The 24,107-nt window shown below is 39.4% G+C and overlaps 1 protein-coding gene across 4 annotated transcripts in view; it reads right to left on the bottom strand.

The window, feature by feature from the left end:
• CREB5 (cAMP responsive element binding protein 5) overlaps positions 1-24,107 on the bottom strand; it is a 256,868-nt gene that overhangs the window by 189,116 nt on the left and 43,645 nt on the right. For all 4 annotated transcript variants that reach the window (XR_013181630.1, XM_077176335.1, XM_077176336.1 and 1 more), the window contains 2 exons: positions 21,451-21,544; positions 12,826-12,947 (listed from right to left, as the gene is read on the bottom strand). Coding sequence is in view for 3 of the 4 variants with exons in the window: in XM_077176335.1 (XP_077032450.1) it covers positions 12,826-12,947; positions 21,451-21,544 (216 nt within the window). In the remaining variant the exon portion in view is untranslated. The remainder of the gene's footprint in view (positions 1-12,825; positions 12,948-21,450; positions 21,545-24,107) is intronic.

The raw sequence follows: 24,107 nt of genomic DNA, 5'->3' as shown, positions 1-24,107 counted from the left end.
AGGGTGAGGGTGTCTAGCTGGCAGAGTTCATGGAAGTGACAGGGGTCCAGTCCAGACAATGTCTGTACAGACAGCACTGCAGGTTCCTTGGTTGCTCATCTCTTTGACACTGTATTAATACTCTTTGAATGCATCAACTCTGGAACAAGCAGAATTATTTTTTTATTTTCCTGGAAAACATGTTGTGGTATTAGGTTAGTAATTTAATCTTGTTGGCAATATAATAGTTATGGCATAATCCCTCATGTTATAAAAGTAATTGCCATAATCATAAGCTACATTGAATTATTTCTTTTTCTACATTGCAGCTGCAGTGGTTTCCCACTCCCAACCTGCCATCCTGCTGCTGACAAGACAAGAAGGAGCAGAAAGCAGAGCTCACAAAACACTGCTACATCCCATCCCCTTCCCTTGCCTAATAGCAAGTGACTCCCCATCCCAGTTAATAAAGAGCTCCTTGTCCCTCCATTATGCAGTGTAATCTTTAAAAGATTACATTCTCATTTGGGAATGAGCCAAGAGCCAGTGGGAAATTCTCTAGTAAATTGGATAGGGAGACAACAATATGAAGGGCAGCTGGATGGAAGCACATTTTTTTCAGGGCATTCCTATTCCTGGGGCCCTGTGGCATTGTTAGAAGTCCTGCAGTCTCTGCTTTTTTCACTGCTCTGTTGTCAGGATAATGCTATTCAAGAAGAAGGGGATACAGATTAGCTGTTTGAAGATGGAATGTGAGGAAACAAATATTGAAAAGTAGGAAGAAAAGAAGAAGAAAGCCCAACTTCTTTTAAGTCTTACCACCTTACACAAAACCAAGGGAAGAACATTTTCTTTTAAAACAATGTAATAAGTCTATCACCTTCAATAGCAAAAGATGCTTTTTTTCCTTACCCAACTGTCAACAGGAAGGCAATTTGAGCACTCCATCACTAACAGCATATTAAGTACAATTTTGAAAGGAACATTTCCCTCACTGACTCTTTCTCCTTGCCTGCACCTTCCAACAGATGCATTTGCTCTGTGGGATCTACTTTCCACCCCACACTACCTGTGATCCAGGATGGGGAAAACCACAACAACACAGGGCAGGCAGCCCCATCCCATCTATCCCTTCACATGGAGGAATGTAAGTGAAGGACAAAGGCAACTGCGTTTTTTGCTGCGTTTTTTCCTATTTCTTTCGGGTTTTTGTGAGGTGGGATTTAGTTGGGTTGGTTTGGTTGTGGGTGGACTTTGGGTTGTTTGTTTTTATTTGTTTCAAGCCTTTTAAGTGTTTGGGTTTTTTTACATATATACACACTTTCATTGTTTTTTTTTAATATTTCTCTGTAAGTAACATAGATTTACATGTCCAGAAGACTGGATAGCTGGCTGATATTTATTTGGTCAATCATGGCATACATATATTATAATCTCAGTACTGCATTTAGTCAAAAAATACAGAAATCTAAAAAAAAAAAAAAAAAGAAAGAAAGGAAGAAAAAACTGTAACAAATGTCTTTTATTTTAAGTAGTGGACCTTTTCTATCTACCCCAGAAAAATAAATTTTGAATCATAAAATGAAATTATGATAATTATTCCCTTTCAAGTTGTATAATTAGTTATTAGGAAGAAGTAAAAAAATAGTTCTCACAGAAGGGTGTCAGAAAAATTTGGTTTACCCTTAAATTTCTGTTTATTCAAGTACAACTTTCTTCATCTACAGGAGTCAACTAACAATAGTTACCTTTTGTTAGTCCATGGGAGGCAGTAGTTAAAACACATTAAAATACAGGATTGTTTGCAATTTAAAATCTTGGTGTTGGGAAGTCCTGATTCAGCAAACTATCTCTCTTCAGCAAACCCCTGCACACATGCTTGAAGTTAACCATATGTTTAAGAGCTATTGAAGTACATGGACTTTGGCCCCATTTCAGAAAATCAGTTATATACACATTTAACTGGCTGAGATGGATGAAGCAAAGAAAAGAAATTTGGATATAAGAGGTGCACCTGAAAAAGATTCCAGCCACACAATAATCCACAAAATAAGAACTTATGTGCAGAGGTGTAACACACATAATAGTTTTCCTGGTTCTCCTGAAACATACATGATGGCATTTACATTTGCATGAGTTTACTGTACTGGGAAAAAAATAGCATAAATGGGAAAGAGCTATGGTTACTTTGTCATTACAGGAACAGGCCTTACACAGATGTATACTTCCCAAGGGACATACAAAGAGATCTCAGAGATAAGACAGGAGTATGATGAGAGAAAAAATATCTTAGAAAAGACTATAAAGAAAGCAGAAACATGAGCATCCAGACTGCCTTTCGTTTCCACTTTTTCAGGGAAAAGCTATTCTAATACCCAACATCAACTTAGCACCTTCATGTCTCCTCTTTTGTGTGCAGCCACATCCCTTGACATCTCATTTCAATATTAAGCTGAGAAACTAATTCCATTTCCTTGGATTGGGGGTGGAAGGGACAGGATGCGCATGATGGGGAGAAAAACAAATTTTACTCTTCATACTCCTCAGTCTCTGCTCCCCCAATTACACCACAGGAATATTTTGATATCCCACTTCTTAAAAAAGAAAGAGCTGTCTTTTTTAATGTCGGCTTCATATGAGTGCTAATTTTTCACTCTAACTCTCTCACTTGAACAGCCTCATGATAGCCTCCCTCAGCTTTCTTCATGGCTTAGTAATATTCTTTTCCTCCTTCTGCGTGAATTTTCGTTTCCATTTTCCCCACCACGTCTGATCCGGGGTAGGAATACATCTTTTATATAAGTAAAAAAGAAAGGTACTTTTCTTCCTTTTATTTCTTGCCTCCTTTAGGAACCCCTACTTTCTCATCTTCCTTCTTTCTCTCCCTTCTGTGACATCAGGGAGGACTCTTCCAACACAAAGGAGAGACTTCCTTGATAGGAAAAGGAAAGGTAGGGCTAGGACAAGAAAAAAAGCTGTCAGATAGAAGCCCAGACAATCTGCAGATTGGGCATCTTCCACCTTTTCTCCTAAGTGTCATGTCTCAGTGTCAGTGACAAAGCCAAAAGCCAGCTCCCTTTCTGTGCCTGCTTTGAATTTCCCTAGGCTAAGTCCACGAAGAGGGAGGAAATACCAGCACCCCCCACACACATCTCAGGTGAGGGAGGAAGGGGAGGAGGAGTGAGTATCTCTTAATGTAGGAGGGGAAGCCATGCTGGCCTCACAGACACACACATACTTTAATCAGAGACCTTCTCATAGAGGACTTTTAACATTTACTGAAAGCTGCTCTGGCACCTCTTACAGGCTCCACACATTAAACTTCAGTCTTGTACCTTAATGGTTTTTGTCACTGTTTCTTTTGCAGATGTCTTTTATTTAGAAAGGGAACTTCTAAGCTTCAGTAAGAAATAGTGGTGCAAACTTACAACTAATGAAAAGGGAGAACACCAAGCTTGCATGACAAGGCAACAAGTTTCCCTAAACACTACATTGTAAATATTTACTGAGACTCACAGAAAAAAAATCAGAAAACGCTTCAGAGAACAAATTTCCAAATAAATAAAGAGCATAAAATCAAAAGGGGCATTAGTCATTTTCTGGAATTCCAAAGAAAGAAAAAAAAAACTTTTCCAGGCTCATAATGATATTCCTATCCTCATAAAGCATGTTTTTCTATCAAGATTTCTCTTAATAATAGTATGCCACAGAGGATCATTAGGCAGGAAAAAAGGGTCAGAGCAAGGACAACAAAGATGAAAAGAAAACTGCTGAGAGTTCACCTCCGATGTTTATTTTGAGGCACACTTAAAATTCGAGTCGGAGAGTCCTGATTGTATTCAACTATTTAGTTCTCTAAAGAACATAAACAAAACTAGCAAGGGGTATCAGCTAGAATAAAGCTTTCTTCATAATCATAGAGTAAGGTCAGCTTTTGTTTGTTCTTTTATATGATAATCTCCACTCTTTTGTGTTGACATTTAAATGTTTTAAAATGGAGAAAATAAGTATCTGAAAACTAATGGCCTATTTCTGCAGGGCCAGCTCTTTTAGCATGTTCTCATATTTTCTAGCTTCTTTTGGTTGTGCATTCCTTACGAAGCATTTTAAAGCTTTTACACCTAATCTAGGTTAGCATGGTCTGCTTAGCAGCTTGTATCCATTGAAAAGCAAGGCAATAATCCATCTAGGTTTAGGGCTTTTTCATAGAACTGATGCAGAGCTGTGTCAATTTTAATGTCATGCTATGGAGAGTGCATGTAGCTCTCTCCACTTTAGAGGATTAAAAGTGACCTCTCTTACCAAAATCAATAAGGGCAGCTTGCTGTGACTAATAGGTTGTAGAAATTCAAAAGAGACGGTTTGTAACACTGAGTTCATTCTCCCCGTGTCTCTCCCCACCCAGCCCCAGACTGGCTGGCAGAGCTGCACTTTGACATGTACATTCACATGGCAACCCGATGTCTTTTCCCTTCCCAGGGACCAGACCCAGCCACACACAGCTTACCCACATTTAAGGGAAAATAAAAGCTTGATATTGATACTGATATTTATTCAATAATAGTGGGTTTGGCAGCTTTTGTAGAGAAGCATGTGAGAGAGAAACCAGAATGAGGAAACAGTCAATATGTATAATTTTTACCTCCCTGGTGTGATTTTTAAAAGGCCCTGTTTTTACACATAAGCAAGACATCAACAGCTACCCAGATACTTCCCATCACATCATGAGCACAGTAGGTTTTTTTCTGGTCTCTTAACAAGGCTTTTCTCCCTTCAGATCTTTGCCTAGTTGTAATAGGTTAAAAATTTAAATTCCATTTAAGTCAATGAAACCGCCCCAGAGATGTATGAGGCTATACATCCCACTCTGGCGTTCATTAACTGCCATCACATGTGACCAGTTGCTCTGGCTTTTTTCTTCTCTCCACCATTCCTTTCTTTACTCTAAAGTTCATCAGATTTAAAAGTCAAATTTGTGCACTGCTGGAAATGGGACATGCTACAGCATGCACACCACTGCACACAAACTCACTTTACAAATGAGTCTTCAGTTTTTCAGTTTCAGATTTTGTAAATCTAAAGAACACTAGCAACTCAGATGTGGATCTCCCGCTTTATGGTGAAGATACCCTCACTCTACTGGATGTCTCCAACTTCCAATTTATCCTGCTTGATGTACAAATTTAAAATCCTTACCCACAGTTCATAGCTTGTGGACATTTTCTCCACCTAACAATCACCATCATTGTCTTTATGCCAAAAAAACAAGACTTGCCTTGGGGAGCAAGAGAGAAAAGAGGCTGAAGTTGTGGGAGGAACCCAACTGTAAAGGTTTAGGAGTCCCCATTGAGGTTTATAAATAGTTGACTGCCATGTGCAAAATGTGAAAGAAACCCAGTCAGCAAAAGAGCTGTTGCTGTTTTGAAATATTCTAACTACATCTATTTAGGCAATAGACAGTGTTATAAATAAACAATAAATCAAGAAATTATTAGCATTTGAATTTTGGCAAGATAATAAAATGTGTAGGGGTATAATCAGCAAATAATAGGAAAGATCTGCAAGCAAACCCACCAATTAATGATAAATAGGACTTGGCTCTGGATAACTTCACCAATGTGGATCTCATTAGATGGCTGTGGAATCTGTTCCTGCAGCAGCCCTCTCCGAGTGAGGGAAAGGTGAGGTAACCGAAATGTCAGCACACCCAACCCTGGCGGTTCTTGGGCTCCAGGATTGTAACCACCTGGGCCAAAATGACAACCTTATGCTGCAGTGAAGGCCATGCCACGGTGTCCCAGGGTTTAACCAACAGGTTTCCTTGCCTCAGCTTTCGGACAATTGCTCTGCAATCCCCTCTCAACAAAGGAGACCAAAAACACTCAGCTTCGCTCTCTGGAGACAAAGAATCCTTCTTTCCTCAGTTCACCTTGCTTTATTAACAGTACCTCTTGTAGAGAGAAATGCCCCCAGGCAAGCAATATCACTTAAACAGATAAATAATTTGCACACCAGGCAGGGGGAAGGGAGAGGGGAAAGAGGCTCTGCCTTATTAGACTCAAAACAGACACACCATGTTAATACGAAGGATCAGCATATGGTTCTAATAGGCTTTCTAAAATGATTTATCAGCTGTGATTAAGCCCTTGACCAGCATGTCTATCTTCATAAATAAAGGAAAAGTGCACCTTGCTCTGAAGTGTATCAGCAGTATCTTATTACCCACCCAACCATAGAGACTGCAGCCCACTCCGGGGAGCAAAGAGCTCGTGTTTAATAGCAGAGCTTATGCTCTAAAGAGACTGCCAAGATTTAGGGGTTTTACCTAACAGATAGACTTATAAAAATGCCACTACAGAAAGGTTTATCCCTTTTTCATGTGCCATCCAGTCCATGCTGCTGAAACCTGAACTGGTAACAAGGAAGCTGTGCCATTAAAAACATTCCAAGGGAGACCAAGGCAAAAGGCACAACTTTGCTGTGTTGCTGTGAAAAAAATGTTAGAATGAAATCAGATAGGCCTCCTTTTGTTGTGGGTAGCCAAAATACAGAAAACATAACAAACCTCCAAACATTGCAAGAGGGTGACTCAGCTTCTTTGGGACAGAGACAATAATAAGAAGGAGGAAAGTGGACCATCCTGACTGAGCTCTGAAGGATGATTCATCAGCTGGAATTCAGAAGAACATGGAAGGACGATGGTTAGGGAGGTTTAGCTGAATCAAAAATGTATGCCCTCAAGAATTGCCTTTCTGCACGAAACAGGAACTTATTGCTGGAAAAACATTCAGGTCTTCTCTTTGAGTATGAGGATCCAAACCTATAAATCCACTCAAAAGTCCATTCAAGATAAGAGAGTCCTGCCTGCCAGCAGAAGACAAGACACTGTACGATAAGCAACAAGCCTCAATTAAAGCCTGTTCTTATGAATTTCTGCAAGGTCACAAACAGTGTTGTCCTGACAGCTTTCCTGTGCCATTATGCAGAAAGTGTCCCCTTTTGTAACACAGTCCAGTATGGCAGTGAAGTGTCTGGACACAGATACGTGCTCAAAACAGGACTCATAAAGCTGGGGACTGAAGCACCAACTGTGGAGCTGCCATCATAGAAAATACAACAAACCACCACATGTCTACCATGAAACCTACAAAGGTTAAGAAGTTAAAATCCAGCAAGCCTACCCATCTGGAGAGAGGAGGAGAGCATTCTTCCTGTCTTTAGCAACACTGAACAACAGCTGATAAATCTTTAACACACATGGTCTGTGGGATGCCCTATGCTGAGACCAAGGAGATATGGAATCAATCCCAGGCTTTGCCACAGACTTCCTGTGCAATTTTCAGCATGTCACTTGAGCCCAGATCCTTTATGGTAGCTCTCTGATTTACTCCTGCTTTGTTTCAGCCAGAGCAAGGCACCAAAATGTCTTTGAGGGACTCCATGAATCTTTTGGGGCCATGCTGCTAAAGAGATTTAGGAACCAAATTGAGACAGAAAGCTGCTCTTTTGGCAGAATGGTGGAGAGGACCCAGATACCCTGCAATTCTCACTCCACGTATGTGATTCCTTTGAGAGCTTGGTGACACACTACAAAGTGTCACCACATAGAAAGCAATGTCCTCTGGAATATGTTTTTTCCCTTATAAAATAAGAGACAGACTATCTGCCTTCTTCATAGGAATACTGCAAAAGTTAACTTAATTAAGAGAAAAGGGGTGTTGCAAGCCAAAAAATAAACCCAAAAAGCAGATCAATAACCCAATACAATTAATGCATATGAAAATCCAGAATAACCCTCAGAAAAACTCAGATACAGAGTTACAGTGTATCTTTCCAGTACTTGAATGAGTCACCCAGAAAAAATGTTATGGTGTGAGAATGCTTACATCTTTACAGATACAGATATTATATTTAGAGTATAGAAATTATTGTACTGAAACCTTTGAATGTGGGGTGATATTTTGGACTTTGAAATTTAGAGTTTTGAGCTATCACCTTGACAACAGCTTAACTGATTGATAAAGTAACAGCTTGAAGTTATTACAATACATACACCAATGGTACTCTGGCCCTTAAGCACTGTATTAACATAAACAATTTCTAGTCTTACTAATTTCTAGTCTTACTTTGTGTCTACTATGACATACTGAGTATATAAGATACTTAATCTCAGTGGGAAAATAAGAAATCGGGGGCCCTTTGACTTAGAAATATGGATGGTCTTACATCATGTTTAGACAAATGGAGGGAGAATGTACATATGTGCATTTATGATAGCAAATTTTTTTAAAAAATCAAAATAGTAAGCATTTAAACATAGGTCATTACTTCCATTGTACAGACTGCCAGACAATGAGTGCAAAGTGCTCCAGGAACAGGCTCATGGGTTTGTTGGTTTGTATTATTTCACAAGTGAAATTCAGGCCTTTCAGAGCACTTGCCTCTGAAATGTGTACCAGCACACTGCTCTTCTCCAGGACCCTACTGGGGTTTCAGAGTACTTACCAGGGAAAACTGGGGCTAATTTGTCACCCATCAGCCAAGCCAACCACCAAAATGAACTCTTAATCCCTGTTCTTTCACCAAGGGAGTGCATTGCCAGCATTTCCCCATGGCCTATTAGTATTACAATACAGGCCTCTAAAACCCAAACACTTACACAATGTGCTTTGTCAACATATAAATATTTTTTCTTCTCCTATAAGGGTACATATGACCCCATACATATCACCCTTTCCTGGCTAAGGGTGATTTACTGCACTGCTAGTTTCAGCTGCTGTAATGTCAACTATTAAATACAGGCAAAATCCTTTATGATTTTTCTGTATTACTTTTCAGAAGAGGGCAAAACCTATGGGCTAGATACACATTGCATGAAATTTAAGCAAGATGTGGAAATTAAGTTAATTTTTTCACCCAACTATGCTACTTTAGGAACAGATTCTATCATTTCCAGCTTGCTTTGAATTATATCATCTTCCCTACACTCATAGGCTACATTCAGCAATATATGCAAGAAATTTCTTCTGGAGGTCAGAGAGTCACTGAGCTCAGCATGAAATAGTGATGTGCTATAAGCTAGACAAGTGCATTTTATCTACCTTCTTATACTGATACACAGAAATATACAGAAGGAGGTCCTAGAAGGTACAAACCAAATAAATGTCTTTCAAACACACATCAGTCTGTAGCATCATCCCTTTTTTAACACAGCTAAACTGGGATACTCAGGATTTTTATTCCTTCTGCAGATTGAAATTATTTAACCCTTAAAGGCTTTGTATTTGGTTTTGTTCTTCTTCTTCTTTACTGGACTACTTCAATGTGATGATACTTTTCTAGCAGTGAGGTGCCTGCCGTAGGATAGTACACTTAGAACAGGAACATTAGGCCATGCAGAGGACTAATGAGCTTCCTGAACTGACACTGAACAACCCACATTAAAACCAAATTGTAATTAAGAATAGCCATTTCCCTGCCTCATTTGCATAATTCATACATTATCTTGCAGCCCTGAACAGTGGTGAGAAGATTTCAAAGTTTCAAGATAAGTCTTAGGAAGTAATGCATCCAAAGTCCAGCATACACAGAATGTGATTTTAAACATGCCCTCACGTTGAAAATATTCAGCTCACTATTTGTAAATGCTATTTGATGCAATACTCTACTTGCTACAATCAGCATATTTCCACTTTTTCTCATTCCACACAGGGACATCAGGCTAGGTGCATTTTAAGAAAGTGGGTCCACTAAGGTATTCAGTAACAGACCCTGACTCTTCCCATCTCTGACAGGATCCTCTCAGCCCCAATTCAATGCTCAGAACAAGATGTGACAACAGGGCCTATCCAGCAGCAGCAAAGGTCATGTGTTTGCAATTACAACTCAGTGCAAATGCTTTGGATACCTAATGTTCCAGGCAGTGCAAGCCTAAAACTTGCAGCCAGTGGGCTAAAATGGCCTTGTGATCTGCCAGCACCACCTGCCTTGTTGAGTTGCAAGTTCTGTCTGGGTCTGAGCTGTCAATTGCTGTCTGCCTCAAGTTCCCAAGAACTTTGACATTTACAATTTTCCAAGTAGAAATATAGTATAAATATGCTTTTACCTGTGCTAATTTTGGTAGTGAATTTGGGAGGTAGGAGGCTTGTGTTGGGAAGAGTGCTGTCAGGAGGATGGAAAAGCCTCTTTCTCACATGCTTATCCATATGCTTATTGCTGATCTGTGGCATCCCTTGCATTTAGGGAGCAGGTCTTTCTCAAGGAGAGATTTCCAGCTAATATAGGATGGTACAAACAGCAGACAAGCCAAAACCACAGACAAACTCACTCCCATCTATAGCTTTATTTTTCTCAGTTCAGGTCCTGGAGGTCATCATCATCATTATTGTTTCTTGAGTCCCCTCAGTCCCCAAGCAAAGGCTAATCCGCATCCATTGTCAGAGGTGGTCCTTGACAGATGATCTCACCACCACAAGGCACACCAAGTATGGGAGGCATAAAGAGACACTTCTTCCACTCTACACATGAGCAACTCTGGCAGAAGGATGTCAAGTGATTTATTCCTGGATAGGAAACTGGGATATTAATGCAAGTGCTTTACGCTCAATAGTACCTTTACAAAAAAAGGTACACATGGTGTTCCTAAACCCACGCACTCAGAGCTTCACAGCTAATTTGGAAAGTTACCAGTCTGCATAACCAGCTTCATCACAACAAATTCTCATGGATTATCCATGGGCTCCCACCCAGAAGATTAAAAGAAAAAGAAAAAAGAAAGAAAGGAAAAAAAATGCAGCTACTTGAACTTTATCCTCTGACTTCTCAAAGTCTGACTCTCAAGGAGCAAAAAAAGCCAATGAGAAATGAAAGTGTTTTTCTGTTACAAGATTTCAGTGTCAAGCTGTGTGCTAAGCTGCAGTGATATACTAAAATAAACAAAACTGTTTCTTTCAGAGTCCGGAGAAATTAATATGACCAAAAATATTTTTGGAAGACTTTTCTGTGCAGTGAGTAAGATTTCCATGCAGTTAACCTTAGTCTCCATGTGTTGGTAGGTCCATTAGGCCAACACTACATCACACTCATATTGCAGGGATAGGCTGTTGGAAGCATTTCCTTAGGGACAGCTGCAGCCCAAGGAGTCTCCTTCTGTCTTGGCCTTTGTCTCTTGCATTTGTGCAAAGCCCTACTGGGGCCTGCTTCAGATTCCTATCTGACAGTCAGTCAGTAATGTAAGAATGAACATACAGCAGACTAATTGGAAACACAGAGTAAATGTTACAGGTTAGCCAGCTAGTGGGACTTATGCCCCTTTCTTTTTCTTTCCTTTTTTTCCTTTTTCATTCCTTTTTTTCTTTCTTTTTTTTTTTTAATTTCCCACCGCCGTGATCACTTATTTGCTCCCTGGAGATCACCAATGGCAGCTGCAGGGGTTGGTAGGAGGGCAGAGTAAGACTCCCAGAGACTGCTAAACAGCTGGAATTATCAGGTAACTTGATGCCCTTGTCTAGGTTTTAATCAGATTTTGCAACTATCCCTCACAAACTGAAATCTCTCTGCAACATCAAGCGCTGCAGTCTGGGGCTAGCTGCACTCAGGTCCACCTCAGTAGATTTCTCCTGTTCTCCTACTCCTGCAAAATAAACACCAGGCACAGAGAAAAACTTAAAAATCCCATAATGGCAAAGAAGTAGGAATGTACAGAAATGTTCTCCCTGATTCTAACTAAGACTCCCCTCAGCAGAACCTAAACTGCAAATTTTTTAACAAGTCTAAAATTAGACACATTTATCTCAATGCATGGCTGTTTCCTAATACACAAAGCTGTGAGGGTCAATCTGTGCTATTTTCCCAAAATTTGAACTCCCTCACATTTGGACACTCTTATGCCTTGCTCAGCATACCATGACACAGCCCCTCTCCTCCTCTATCTGTCCCAGTCTCTTTCTTTATGAACCACAAATAAGCAATACCTTGACTCCCTTCCTTGTAAGCCAAAACCAAGCTGCTCCTGGACTCCCCTCTCTTTCTACAAGCCTCCTCTCCTGTTCTGCATCACAGCATGCAGCTTCACCTCTTTTCTTGCTGGCCTCTCTCGTGCTCTTTTACCATTCTTTGAAAATTTTAACAGCACTTTAGGATCTCTGAAAACACTCTTAACTGTCTTTGGGTACAGGAGTACACGTACATACAAGGTGGCCTATATAATTCAACCTAAAGCTCAGAATACTCACAGAATAACTTAAGAATAAACAAAAAGAATACTAATTGAAAATGGGATATGTTATCTACTAGATGTTTCAAGTCAAAGTTTCCGAGCTCAATTTTATGAGAAGTACAGAAACACAATAAAGCTGGTATTGATGATGAATAAATCCAAGGGCGCAACGTGTTGTGGAGAAATTTTTAAAAAAATAAAAAGAAAAAAATTTGCTCTTAAGTAAATGCCCTTTCATAAGCCAAATTTCCCTGTAACATATTTGAGCCAGTTTGCAATCCTCCCTTCAAAGATGATATAATTTTCCCAAGCCTCTCCATCAAGAGGTGTGTGGTTTGTGTTATAGTTTACTTAAAAGCAGAGACTTGGAATCAAACCCTGGCAAACACAGTTACACTTTTTTTTTATTATTTAATACTAGTTTTTTGTTGGTTTGGGGTTTTTATTTCTGTCAACTGCTTCAATAGTTTTAAAAAGCATGTCTCAATTTATAGTGCCACCTAGTTTCTAACCAACAGGTTACTACTAGGTAGTAGAGCTCAGTCTGCTTTCTCCCAGATTAAAGGACAATTCCCTTACCATTTCAAGGAATCAAAAGGGGAGGAAGGGCTTGGTGTGCTCACACTCACCCTTTTGTTGTTCTCTTCTTCTTGTGCCTTCCTGAACTCGTGCTCTAGGGAGCAGTCGATGTCGTTGAAGAGGCCGACTTCCTCACAGTTCTTCAGAAAGCGCGTTGGTGTGGGAGTCTGATCTGAGAACAAGACAAGAAATGATTGTTGGTGCTCAATATTAAAAGGAGAGGGAGACAATGAAATAGACTTCCAGGAAAAGAGAGGTTCTAACCAAACTTCTCTTTGCCTTCCCACCCCTACCTACCACACCATCATTAAAAAAAACACACAGTACTGAATTTTGACACTAAACGCTGCAGGCAGCCATGCTTGCCATCAATGTCCAAAACTAGGCAGCAGTCATCATTTGGGTAGAAAGACAACAGCATGGGTTTTTGCAGGGCACATAACACAAGTGCATCTCCTTAACATGTATAAATGGTCATTAGAACTCTCTATAAATCTCCAAAAATAGTCTCATGCAGAACAATGCACAGCGCATCTCGTAATGCACATTCAGACCACAGCATGCATGATAACTGCTGTGGATACACACTAGTTAATGCCTTCAAGTGCTCAAAAACCACCTCAAACATACACATACCTAGCAAAAAAGGTAGCCATGGCAAAAGGTTTTGCTTCCAGCACAATTTTTGAAGAGTTAAATAACATATTGCAAAGCTACGAAAAGTGACATTCTGGCCATGAAGAAGCATCCTTTTGCATTTTATACCTGGAAGTGTTGATAATACATGCAAAACCATTAAATTTGGAGTAAAAAAAAATTCAATGCCTTCATCTCTAGGATTTTTCTGCCCTCTCAGAATTAATACATTAAGGATTCTCATTAATGCCACAGGCAGGAGGGACTGAAGAAATTGCAAGGTTTTCTGATACCTTTTCAAAAACCTGCAAGACAGACAAGCAAAATTGCCATGCAGACTGTAGTTTCAGTGACTTCAGTTTCATTCTTCAGGAAATGAAAAATCAAGCCCAATTTTGGCAACCAAAGACTCCCCAAAGCACAGGTCTGAAGTATCTCCATTCATTCTGAGTCTAGTTCTTAATTATTCCATCTTGGCTCCTTCTTCCAGGGCTCTGTCCCAGCTCAAGTTGCTTTGTACTTGATTTTACAGAAGGAGTGGACTCACTTTGTTAAAAAATAATCTTCAGCATAGTCCTTGACTACTACCTATTGTTTGCATTTCATTCTTTAAAGAATGAAAACTCTGTCATATTAAACCCCGTTGCCTATATTGGGTCAATTCTGACCTCAGAAAAAAGCTTCCCACTTCAACACAGAAAAAATTGCTTTCTTGCACCTACCTAAGCTGGGTCAAGTTCTAATATTACCCCCTTTCAGCAGTTACCTAACACCATGAATTTTACATGATCAGGATAGAAATGCACATCAGCCCTTAATTGAGCAGTACAAAAGCAAGGTGCACAAAAGAAAATGCAGTTTTCACTTAGAAACTAAGGAAGAGGATCAGCCTCCTCCACTATAGAGCCAGGAGAAGGCAATTTCCACCTGTATCAAGCATGGTCCTCCAGGTTTGACTTTCAGGTAATCCAAGGGCAAAGACACTCATTCACATTCATATTTCTGATGGAACATCAGAATGCAAGTCCTTAATGTTAAAATTCTGTTTTCATTTCTTTTGGCTTGAGCATCCTGCTTATGAACATAAAGGAAACAAACTTCAAGTATTTGGGAATGCACACTTATTTATCCATTACCTTTCACAGCTAACGACTGTATTACCAGAGTTAGAAACAAAACTTTCTAAGAATCCTGCAAGAACTCAGCACAAGGAGATGAATCAACAAGGTGCTGGCATTGATGGGAGCTAAGGACACTTGGCCCTTTACAGGTCCATATCCTAAATAAGCAGTGCCAAACAAATCTCTGAAGTAACCTCAGTAAACTCAGTAGATTTACACCAGGGTTGGTTTCGGCCCTTGGACTGGAGCTCGTGCTGGAAATGAATGGCACTAAAATGCAGGAGAAATAGATTTAATTTCCAAAAAGGATTAAATGCTACTTTAGTGAAAAACACCATTCTTTCGTAGAAAATCAAAGACAATTGTCACTAAGCCTTCCTGGACACAAAGGGCACGTTAGTATCTGAATGTGAGGTAAATGGAGGAAATGTTTTATTGTTAGAAGTGATATAGCCATATCAAATAAGCAAGGTATCAATTTCATGGCCAAAATGAGAAAATATGGTTTCATAAAGTGGATGCCACTACTTTCATTAGAACCAAAAATTCTGGGTTTCTTCAGAGTTGTTTGGGCCCAGAACTGACCAAAATAAAAGAAAGTTATCACATTGAACTAAATCCATTTTAACAGTGAAAAAAGCAAGCCAGAGTAAGAATGTGACTTCAAATGCACAAGGGCCTCAATGGCTTCCTTTCTCCACTCATGCTGAAAATCTGTCTTCTGCACCACAAGATTACCAATGATGTTACCTACAGCTGAACTTTCCAATTGAGTATTTTAATATCTCAAAAGATCAAAACTGATAATGACACTGTTTACACCACCTACATATCGAAATGGTGATCTTATTTTATTACCTCAGTCACCCCATACTGTTACTGCAGGTCCTATTTTCCAGAAATCAGACTGCCAGGAATTCACATCAAGATTTTTTGTTAAAACAGACAGCCCCTCGTTTCTCCCAGCTGAGGAAGGAGCACCACCAACCAGCCAGCCTAAGCTTCATCCTCAGACCTCCTGGAAGTCAGCTCAGCCAGATGTAAAACAAGACCTGCCTTCCTAGTTCTAATACTTCAGCCTTCAACATTCACAGGAACCAGAAGGTCACAAAACATCTGTCTTTGTGAGGGCAGAACTGATACAGATCCAGACTTTAAAATGTTAAGACTTTATGTAGTAAAGTAGTTACACTGCACATACACTGCACTCATTGGTCTCAGGATTTCAAGGCTCCCAAGTCTAATGAGCTTGATTTGCTCCCAAGCAACCAAATATTTTGTCTCTGCTAAACACCAGTTCTCCTTTAGGATGTGGGCAAATTAGTAGAAGAAATCACTCTCAACACCACAGAAATTCTCTTACCTAGATTGAGCAAGCCTTTATGTTTTAATTGGGAGGAGTATCACAAGGGACACCCTAGCATAAGCTACAAAATCAGGTCTCCCAGAATTAATAAAATATTCCTAATTCTCAGCACTTAAAAATGCATTAATAGTTCCAACAGCTTGTGCCTGACCTCATTGTTCCCTGTTGGTACAAACAAAGCTTTTGTTGCTATCACCAGCGCCCACAACTATTGCAGACTCACTGAGAACAGGGCCCTGATTTGTTGCACTTCAGCAACTGGAGGAGCCAGACCCATCTGGACCAAAACTCAGACAGAGCCAGCACCACTCTCAGCATTCCTGCTGAGGACACACACTATGTAGGAAGCTGCTCTGCAGGCACACTGCTGCTCACATAACCCAGGGCTCTAATATTAGTCACAAACTGTATTTTGTATTGGCAGCTTGGGATACAGGATTATCTGGGTTAACCCAAGATACTGATCAGCTATCCCAACGTTCAACAGGGAAAAATCTTTCCATCCTCAACTAGTTCCATCCTCTAGAAGCAGTTTACTGTCCTTTGAGGCATCTACCTCTAGCCATCTGTCACTTCATAGGTAGACCTGTCATCTGATAATTATTTAGGAACTTTTTCTATCTCAAATTCATTAACAGCCTAAACACAGATTCAGACTAGGCAATGAAAATATTGTTCAGCCTATTACTCAGGAGAATAATCAGCCTCTCTGATGCCACAGCCGTGACCACAAAGGCTGCAGGAAACATCAAGTTTAAATAAGTCTCAAAAAAGTAAATGGACAATATATAAGCCAAGAGCAAGCCAATATGATCCCAAGTTAACCTACTGTTTCTGACAGGAAGGGATTTCAGATGCACTCAGCAATCATATTCAGGCCAGACTTTCACATACTGAGTATATTTTGCTTGCTGACTTTTGAATACCTGTCCTCAATGTCTGAAGTGATACCTGATTTTTCAGACTCATAAAAAATATACGTGTGTTAAGGCAATGGGGAACTTGCAGTCTTCAACAAAGTCAAAAGGTTCCATTATGTACTCACAATGTTTGACAATACATGGGGGTTTCTTTGTTGTTGTTCATTTAGGGGAGTGGGGATTGAAATAATAGTCTCAGAAAGGACACTCAGTCTCAATACATTGTTTTCAAAACAACAGCTAAGGAAATACAACATTAGCTTGCTATACAGAAACTTACTTGATTCATCCAGAATGTGTTTTGTAAAATTACCTTGAATTCCTGAATTTCATCCCTCAAAACACAAAAGGAAACTTTAAAGCATGCTACCAGTTTAAAAAAGCCCTGGAGAATCAAAGGACACTTATTTGAAACAAGCTTTCATTTTGAGAAAAAAGAAAAAAAATCTGATTTGGTGAAAGATACCTAACAGCCAAGCTGCAAAGTGTGTAACTTGATTCTTCATTTTTCTTTCCAAAAAAAAAAAAAATTGTTTAGTCTGATGTGCAATAATAATAGACACTTGGCTTGTTCAGCTGTGGGCTCTGTTGAAGTTATACACTTACCCATGTTGTGCTTTCATACAATGATAACAAAGTCAGAGTAATGGGGCTAGCACAGAAATTTGAAGGGCTGCCCATCCAGCAGCCACAAAGACAGAGGAATGTCCTGAGAAGTTTAAAAAGGTTTCTTCATTGATTACACAGGTTTCCACCCAAGTGTACTTAGGAGTTCAACATCATAACACAACAACCAGGTGGAGAAAGAGGAGAGGAAGAAGTGCATCCAAACATAGGTGGTGAAACTGCTCCCACCCAGATGAGGGCTACCAAGAACCTTACTGCCTAAATATGTACTCTTTAAAGTGCTGGTTGGACTTTCCTGGAGGGATAAACATACTGGGTACAACCAATTTTTAAAGTCTTCTGGTCACTCTGAAACTGACCAGTAAATGTAAGAAAATGTTTCATTTCATTTTTGATAAAGCAAGGGACACAGAAGCAAGCAAGAAAACAAACTACACTATGAGTCCTCACACCCAATCATTTCGCACACCTCAAAATTCATGCCTAGATAAACCCTTCTGTGTAAACTACAAGGAGGGAAAAATTAAGGCACCCAAGAGTGATGCAAATTACCTCACTGGCACAGGCATTACTTGGGAAAAGGAATACCTTTGCACTTCCTTTATTACAGGCACTTCTTCCATCTAGAGAAAACTGCTTCTACCTCCACAGTGGGCTTTATCACCAAAACTCTAGAGGATTTGGTTTCATTAAATAGAATGAGGAAGAAAAAAAGGTTTCTATGTAGATAATCCCCAGCTCCCAAAGTTCAGTCCCACAGGGCTTTTATTATTTCCCTGGAGGAAGCAATCTATTCTACAGACATTAATATTTTGGTGTTTAAACACAAAAGCTTTGTCACACAACACAATGTAGAGTTTCAAAGCAATGCAAACACTGTTCACTCTACAACAGCAAAGAGCTGATATCTATTTCAGTCAGTTTAGCTATAAAGTGGCCTGCAATGGTGACTAGCATGCAAAACTTACATAAGATATCCTGTGTTATCTCAAACAGATCTTTTTTAGCTGGAAAGATGGAAATGGAAAACACCAATGACTCTTTATCCATATTCTTAACAAGACTTTCTAACAAACAAAAATAAAATATATAAAACAAAGAGGAACAAATACAATTAATTCTAAAAGACAGAATTGCATTGTCAAGTTGTGCAACAAAAGTATCACTTGCATTTTAGTGCAATGCCTCTAGTGGATTTTCCTTCCATTTATACATTCAGAGAACAGAAAGCAGTTTGGTGTACATGGGTAGCTGGAGTTTCTGAATTGGTTCAAGAGATTGGTTGAACAGATTTAATATAACTTGTTCTTCCTAAGCCAGCATGAAAACAAAGGCAGAAAACATAGTGAAGCTAGTTGATAGCTTGGAAGCTCCTGGAAAGACATACCTGGTAAACCAGCACAGCACCAATTGCTGCAATCAGGTCATGCACCATTGTTTATTAGACACTGACCCCACCTACATAACAACATATAACTTCACATATAACATAACTTTACCTCTGCCTTAGAAGCTTATATTTTAGATCCAAACACAGATTTCACCCAAAAAACAAGTTACTTCTTCCCAAGTCATATTTTGCTTAGTTTCTAAGATGTCTTGTACAAAATCAACAGTTTCAGTGCCTACTTCCAGGAACAGTTTATAGAAAACATGTTTAATGTGTGTTAAATATTACTGATATTATAGTGAACCCAGACTGTGGATTAAGCCACCTCTGTAAACAGGGTAAATAATTTTAATGTCTACCTGAAAGCATACAGTGTGTTATTTTTCATGACTAATTTTTGATAATATATGGATCATGCACAACAAATTAAAAGATAGTACACAACATACTGGAAAAAAATTAGGAAATCTGACTTCTAGGCAGCTTAGGAGAAAGAGGAGGGGGGGAAAACTAACACTGCACCTGGCTTATTACAGGGCAATTGCTGCTGCAATTCTTTGAACCTACTGATGACAGGAACATTTTTTTTAAAAAGTCACATAAGCAAAAATGCAAAAAACAAGGAAGACATGAAGACAAATGTCTAAGAGAAAAGTATGTCTCTTTTCCCCATTTATCATTAATTTTTCATTCTGAAATCTAAGAATAAAACATCTTAAACTTTAAGGTATTTAGATTTCCCCAGGGTTTCAGTGGGCAATGAAACAACTATTTTTCAATGTCTTCCTGCAGAGAGTAGATGATCTATGATGCTTCCTGAGTAAGGACTGCAAAATGCCAAACAAATTCAGCAAACAAACACAAAAAGAGGAATCAATACACCAGCAGAACCAATTTGCCAGGGCATTATGGTCAGGAACATTGGCCACAGTCCTTGGGAGCACATGTGTCTTTTTATTCTTTCACTACTACACAGGATCATCATAAACAAACCTCAAAGAATGCATCCCTTAGAAGCAATCTCAGAGTCTTTCTGGCCAGAAAATTCCACATTAGTATGTACAGCTGGCTAACTGCAGGTTTAGGGGCCCAGTACCAGTGGTAGTGCTGGAAGACAGACATTGTTTTTGCTTAGGAAAGCAACCCATTGCAAGGAGAAGGATGGCTAAATCACAGAAGTTACCAAACATAAATGGAGCTACTCTGCTCAGGGGATTCCTGATGACAGAATAGATTCCTTAGAAACTGCACTCAAACAAAAGTTCTTGCCAAACAGAAAGTTTTAACAAAAGCCAGCACTTGCACAGGGCTAATGTGCCCACAGCACAGATGTCTTCGAGCAGTTTCACTGCCAAAGGACGCAGCCAAATGCAAAAGAAGCTTTTCCTCATTTGTGCTTGCAAACACAGGATTCTGTGGGCATAGCTGGCACTCAGGCACTTTACAAGACCTAGTCTTCAAAATGCCATGTACTGTTTCTTTCTAAACTTAGTCCACTATGGCATTTTAAAAATGAAAAGCAAAATAAATTTTATTTGGGAAAAAGGCTGTCTAACTTTTCATTGGTGCCTAAAGTTCCAAGAAAAAAACCCAAACAAAAAAAACCCTAAATATTTGCAAGCCATTGTTACTTCATTATGATTTTCATAAAAATGGTAACAGTTTAACCAGAAAATAGTTAGCCTGCTGGAGTCCCTTTAATAAATATACATTTGCATCTGAAATGGCACAATTTATCTTGAAGAAGCCTATTGCAAAAGACAGATATCAAACACTACTGAACATCCACACACACATTTGCATCACAGAGGGGTTTTCTATCATTATTTTGAAACCTGAAAAATTCTAGAGATACTATTCTAAATAGTCCACTACTACAGCCCAAAGAATGAACAATAGGAAAGGGAATAGGAGAGGAAAGAAGTAAAATGAAGGGCTACCTTCACTTTACCCAACACTGGCTGAAGGCCAGCAAGCCATCGATATGTGGTTACACAGAGAAGAGCACAGAAAGACTGCATAAGAAATATACTACTCAAGAAATTATAGGGTACAATTGTACCTAATACCAAATAACCCTGCCTATGAAGGGGGAAGTGCAGAGAGAGATGGGGAAAGAGCACTGGATATCACCCACTTGTTCACCTTTCTGGTTATGGCTATTTACAGGGGCCAGTTCCTGAGTCACCGCACAGGTGGCCCCCACAATGTGGCCTCTTCCAGTTGCTGAAGGGAGTCTGTCCAGCCTAAATAGCAATTCTTCCAGCAACAGCACAAATGTACTTCATTAACACTCTCACTGCTGGGCTCCCAAGTGACACATGCTTAAGTGCCTGTATTTCACTGGAAATCAATGATAGAGCTGCCAGCATGCCCGAGGTTCAATGATTTCTTTCCCTCTCATGGCAAACTTATATGAAGGCAGAAGAATGGCAACTGTCTTTTTATTCAAATATATGCATTCTAGCTCAATCCACCTCTCCTGGTTATTTAATTGGAGCTGAGGCTTTTTAAAACCAATCTTGGAGTGATTTTGCCAGTAGCTTTCCAATAGGAGTCATGCTTTCAACATCATCTGAATAGTTATCTCAACTCTTGAATTCATGTCTTCTTACCTGATAACATATTATCTGTTTTTATTGAAGGAAACTTCAAAGTCATTTCATGTTTGTGCCTGTGAATCATCAGATGATCCTCTGTTGGAAAACGCTGTCAGGCAAACACAGAAAGAGAGAGAGGAAGAGAGAAAAAAAAGAAAAAAAAGAAGAATTTAATTCTCTAATAAACTTTTGGCATTGGACAGAATTTCAAAAATGAGAGACAGAAAGAAATTTATCCCGCTAGAAATGTGTCCAAATGGCACAGGAAACAGAATATTTGAAAATACAAGTGAGTATGAGTAACAAATAGCTGTACTTGATTTAGAAACACATTTGCTGCCGTGCTCTCTAGGGTGACAAACCGTAAGGTGTCATGCAACTGCTTGGAAAAAATTACAGTCTAAGTTTTAGATTCTAAGGGTCTCAGACACCCACTCCAGCTACCACAGCCTCACAAGTCACCACGTGCCTGAGCATCTGCAATAGCTGCTGTTCTGTATACTCTTAGCCCACGGCAAATGCTAAGTAATGAGGCAAATCTTAAATCACTTTACTGGATTTTTCTGCTTTTGTGTCTTTCTGCAACATATATCTGATGAACAGCTATAAAAATAACTAAATAAGCCAGCTTTTTTTCTATCCAAAAGTATTCAGGCAAAACACGTCTTTAATTTTGGAAATATCTGATACTTTGACTTGATTTGAAGTGGCAATTAAATGGTGCACAGTTTTATAGCAGCTAGTTATGACCCTTTATGATACTAAATCAAATTATTCTCCTTTGTCAAGCAGAGAAGGTGGAGAGATGTTTTTTGTAAGAAACTAATCAGTGTGCTAAGTTTGTTTTACAATCTGATTACAGACTTCTAACAGAAATAACTTTTTTTGAACAAAACAAAGAAGAGACAAGTTTGAATAAACTCCCAAGCACTTGCACATTTGGGCTCAAACAGCAGAATGGCTCTGTGAAGTTTCCCTCACCAGAATGTGCATACACAGAACTTTGCTACTGAGAGGTTTCAACTGGATTATTTCAGGACTACCAAAAGCCAAAAGTAGTATCACCAAGGCTTGAGGAAAAAAAAAAATTAAAAGCAGCTCTTTAAATCAACAGGTACATAGGAGACAAAAAACAATGGCAACAACAGAGCTAAAGGGACCTAATGGTTTCAACACAGTATACTCTTGGCTAAGTGACTTTGCTTGTGGCTAAAGTATAAATAATTGCCATATGTTACACCTTCTGAGAATCTCTCTAAACCCGTAGACAAAGCAGCATAAATAATGGAATTGAATTCTCTGGAGGAAAAAACGAAAAAAAAACTGGAAAAGAAAGAAATCCCAAAGACCTTTTTCTCACTGTGAAATCCTGGTTCACTGCTTACTCATCTGGAAGAAATGCAGCATTAGGAATTTATGTTAAGAACAAGGGGAATGTCGGAGAAAGACTTTGCTCAATGAAATCATGAAAGGGGTGAAAAAACCCCACATTTATTTCTCCTGAAAATGGATTTTCTTTCATGGATGCCACACTCTCTCTTCATGATGAAATCAGGCAGCTTAAACAGGGTGTGTGGCAACAGAGGAGAAACTGTTCCTCCAGCCCAGACTTCTCTGTCTTTTTTCTAAGTCTACTTTATTCCTTGTGCAGAAGGTTGACTCCATCAGCCCTCAGCACACATCTGCAGGGGCTAGGAGAGAAGCCCCAGCCAGTTTAGCTGGACAGCAGCTCTGCATTATGCACTTGTGTCAAGTCCTCATTTTTTACAAACAGGGGTCATGTTGGGGAATGGGAAGTTAAATGTTTTTTAAGATGGAATTTACATCTACATTGTTCATCTTTCCAAATTGTAACAGCATGCAACCAAAGTTGCTCTCTGAACACCTAAAAGAGCTTGTCTGGATCAGCTTCTCCTCCACTGAGGAAACTAATTGAGAGTTGACATGAAAACACTCAAGTCCACTGATTTCAGTGGAATTTAGTTTCATCAAAAAGGTAAATAAACATCACAATTCAACTCAGATACTTCTATTCTACGTCTGTGACAGAATGGTGAAAGTTTAACTCTGAATGTGGAAATCTAAAGGGACATATTCTCAGCCTGAGGGATAATCCAAAAGATGCACTCTGCCTCCCATGGAAAAACTCCCACGTAGTGAAACAGCAAAGCCACTCAGCCAGTTGTTAACTGGACTGAAGGCTTCTGCCTCTCCTTATTTCAGCTCTTGGCAAAATCAACACCTACACTTCATTAACAGTCACCCATCCCTCTTCCAGTAGAACCTAAGGAGTTGTAAATATCTTACCCAGCTGAAAACTCCCAACATACAGTTGAAACAGGGAAAGGTTCACTAATTAAGAGAGGAGGACTCTGGAAAATGGGTAAGCTGTATCATGTGTCATGGATGCACACAGGAAGCCCATGGCAAAAGCCCAAAAGATGACCTTGTCTGAAGATTTTACTCACAAACTCTTGTTACTAAAACAAATTAGGGTCAGAAGTGCCACACATGGAATTTCCCTCATCACTGCGTGTGGGGGAACTTCCCTCACCACTGCAAAATCACTGAAAAAACCACACACACCCCAGTTCAAATCTCAGCAGGTAAAATCCTTGTCACTTCAGGGTTTTTTTAAGCTCATTAAACATCTAATGTTACAAGTCAGGTTT

This window comes from Agelaius phoeniceus, chromosome 1, assembly GCF_051311805.1.
Source record: "Agelaius phoeniceus isolate bAgePho1 chromosome 1, bAgePho1.hap1, whole genome shotgun sequence".
Lineage (NCBI taxonomy): Eukaryota > Metazoa > Chordata > Aves > Passeriformes > Icteridae > Agelaius > Agelaius phoeniceus.
Note: the sequence above shows the minus strand (reverse complement) of the source record. Positions and strands in the feature narration are given on the sequence as shown.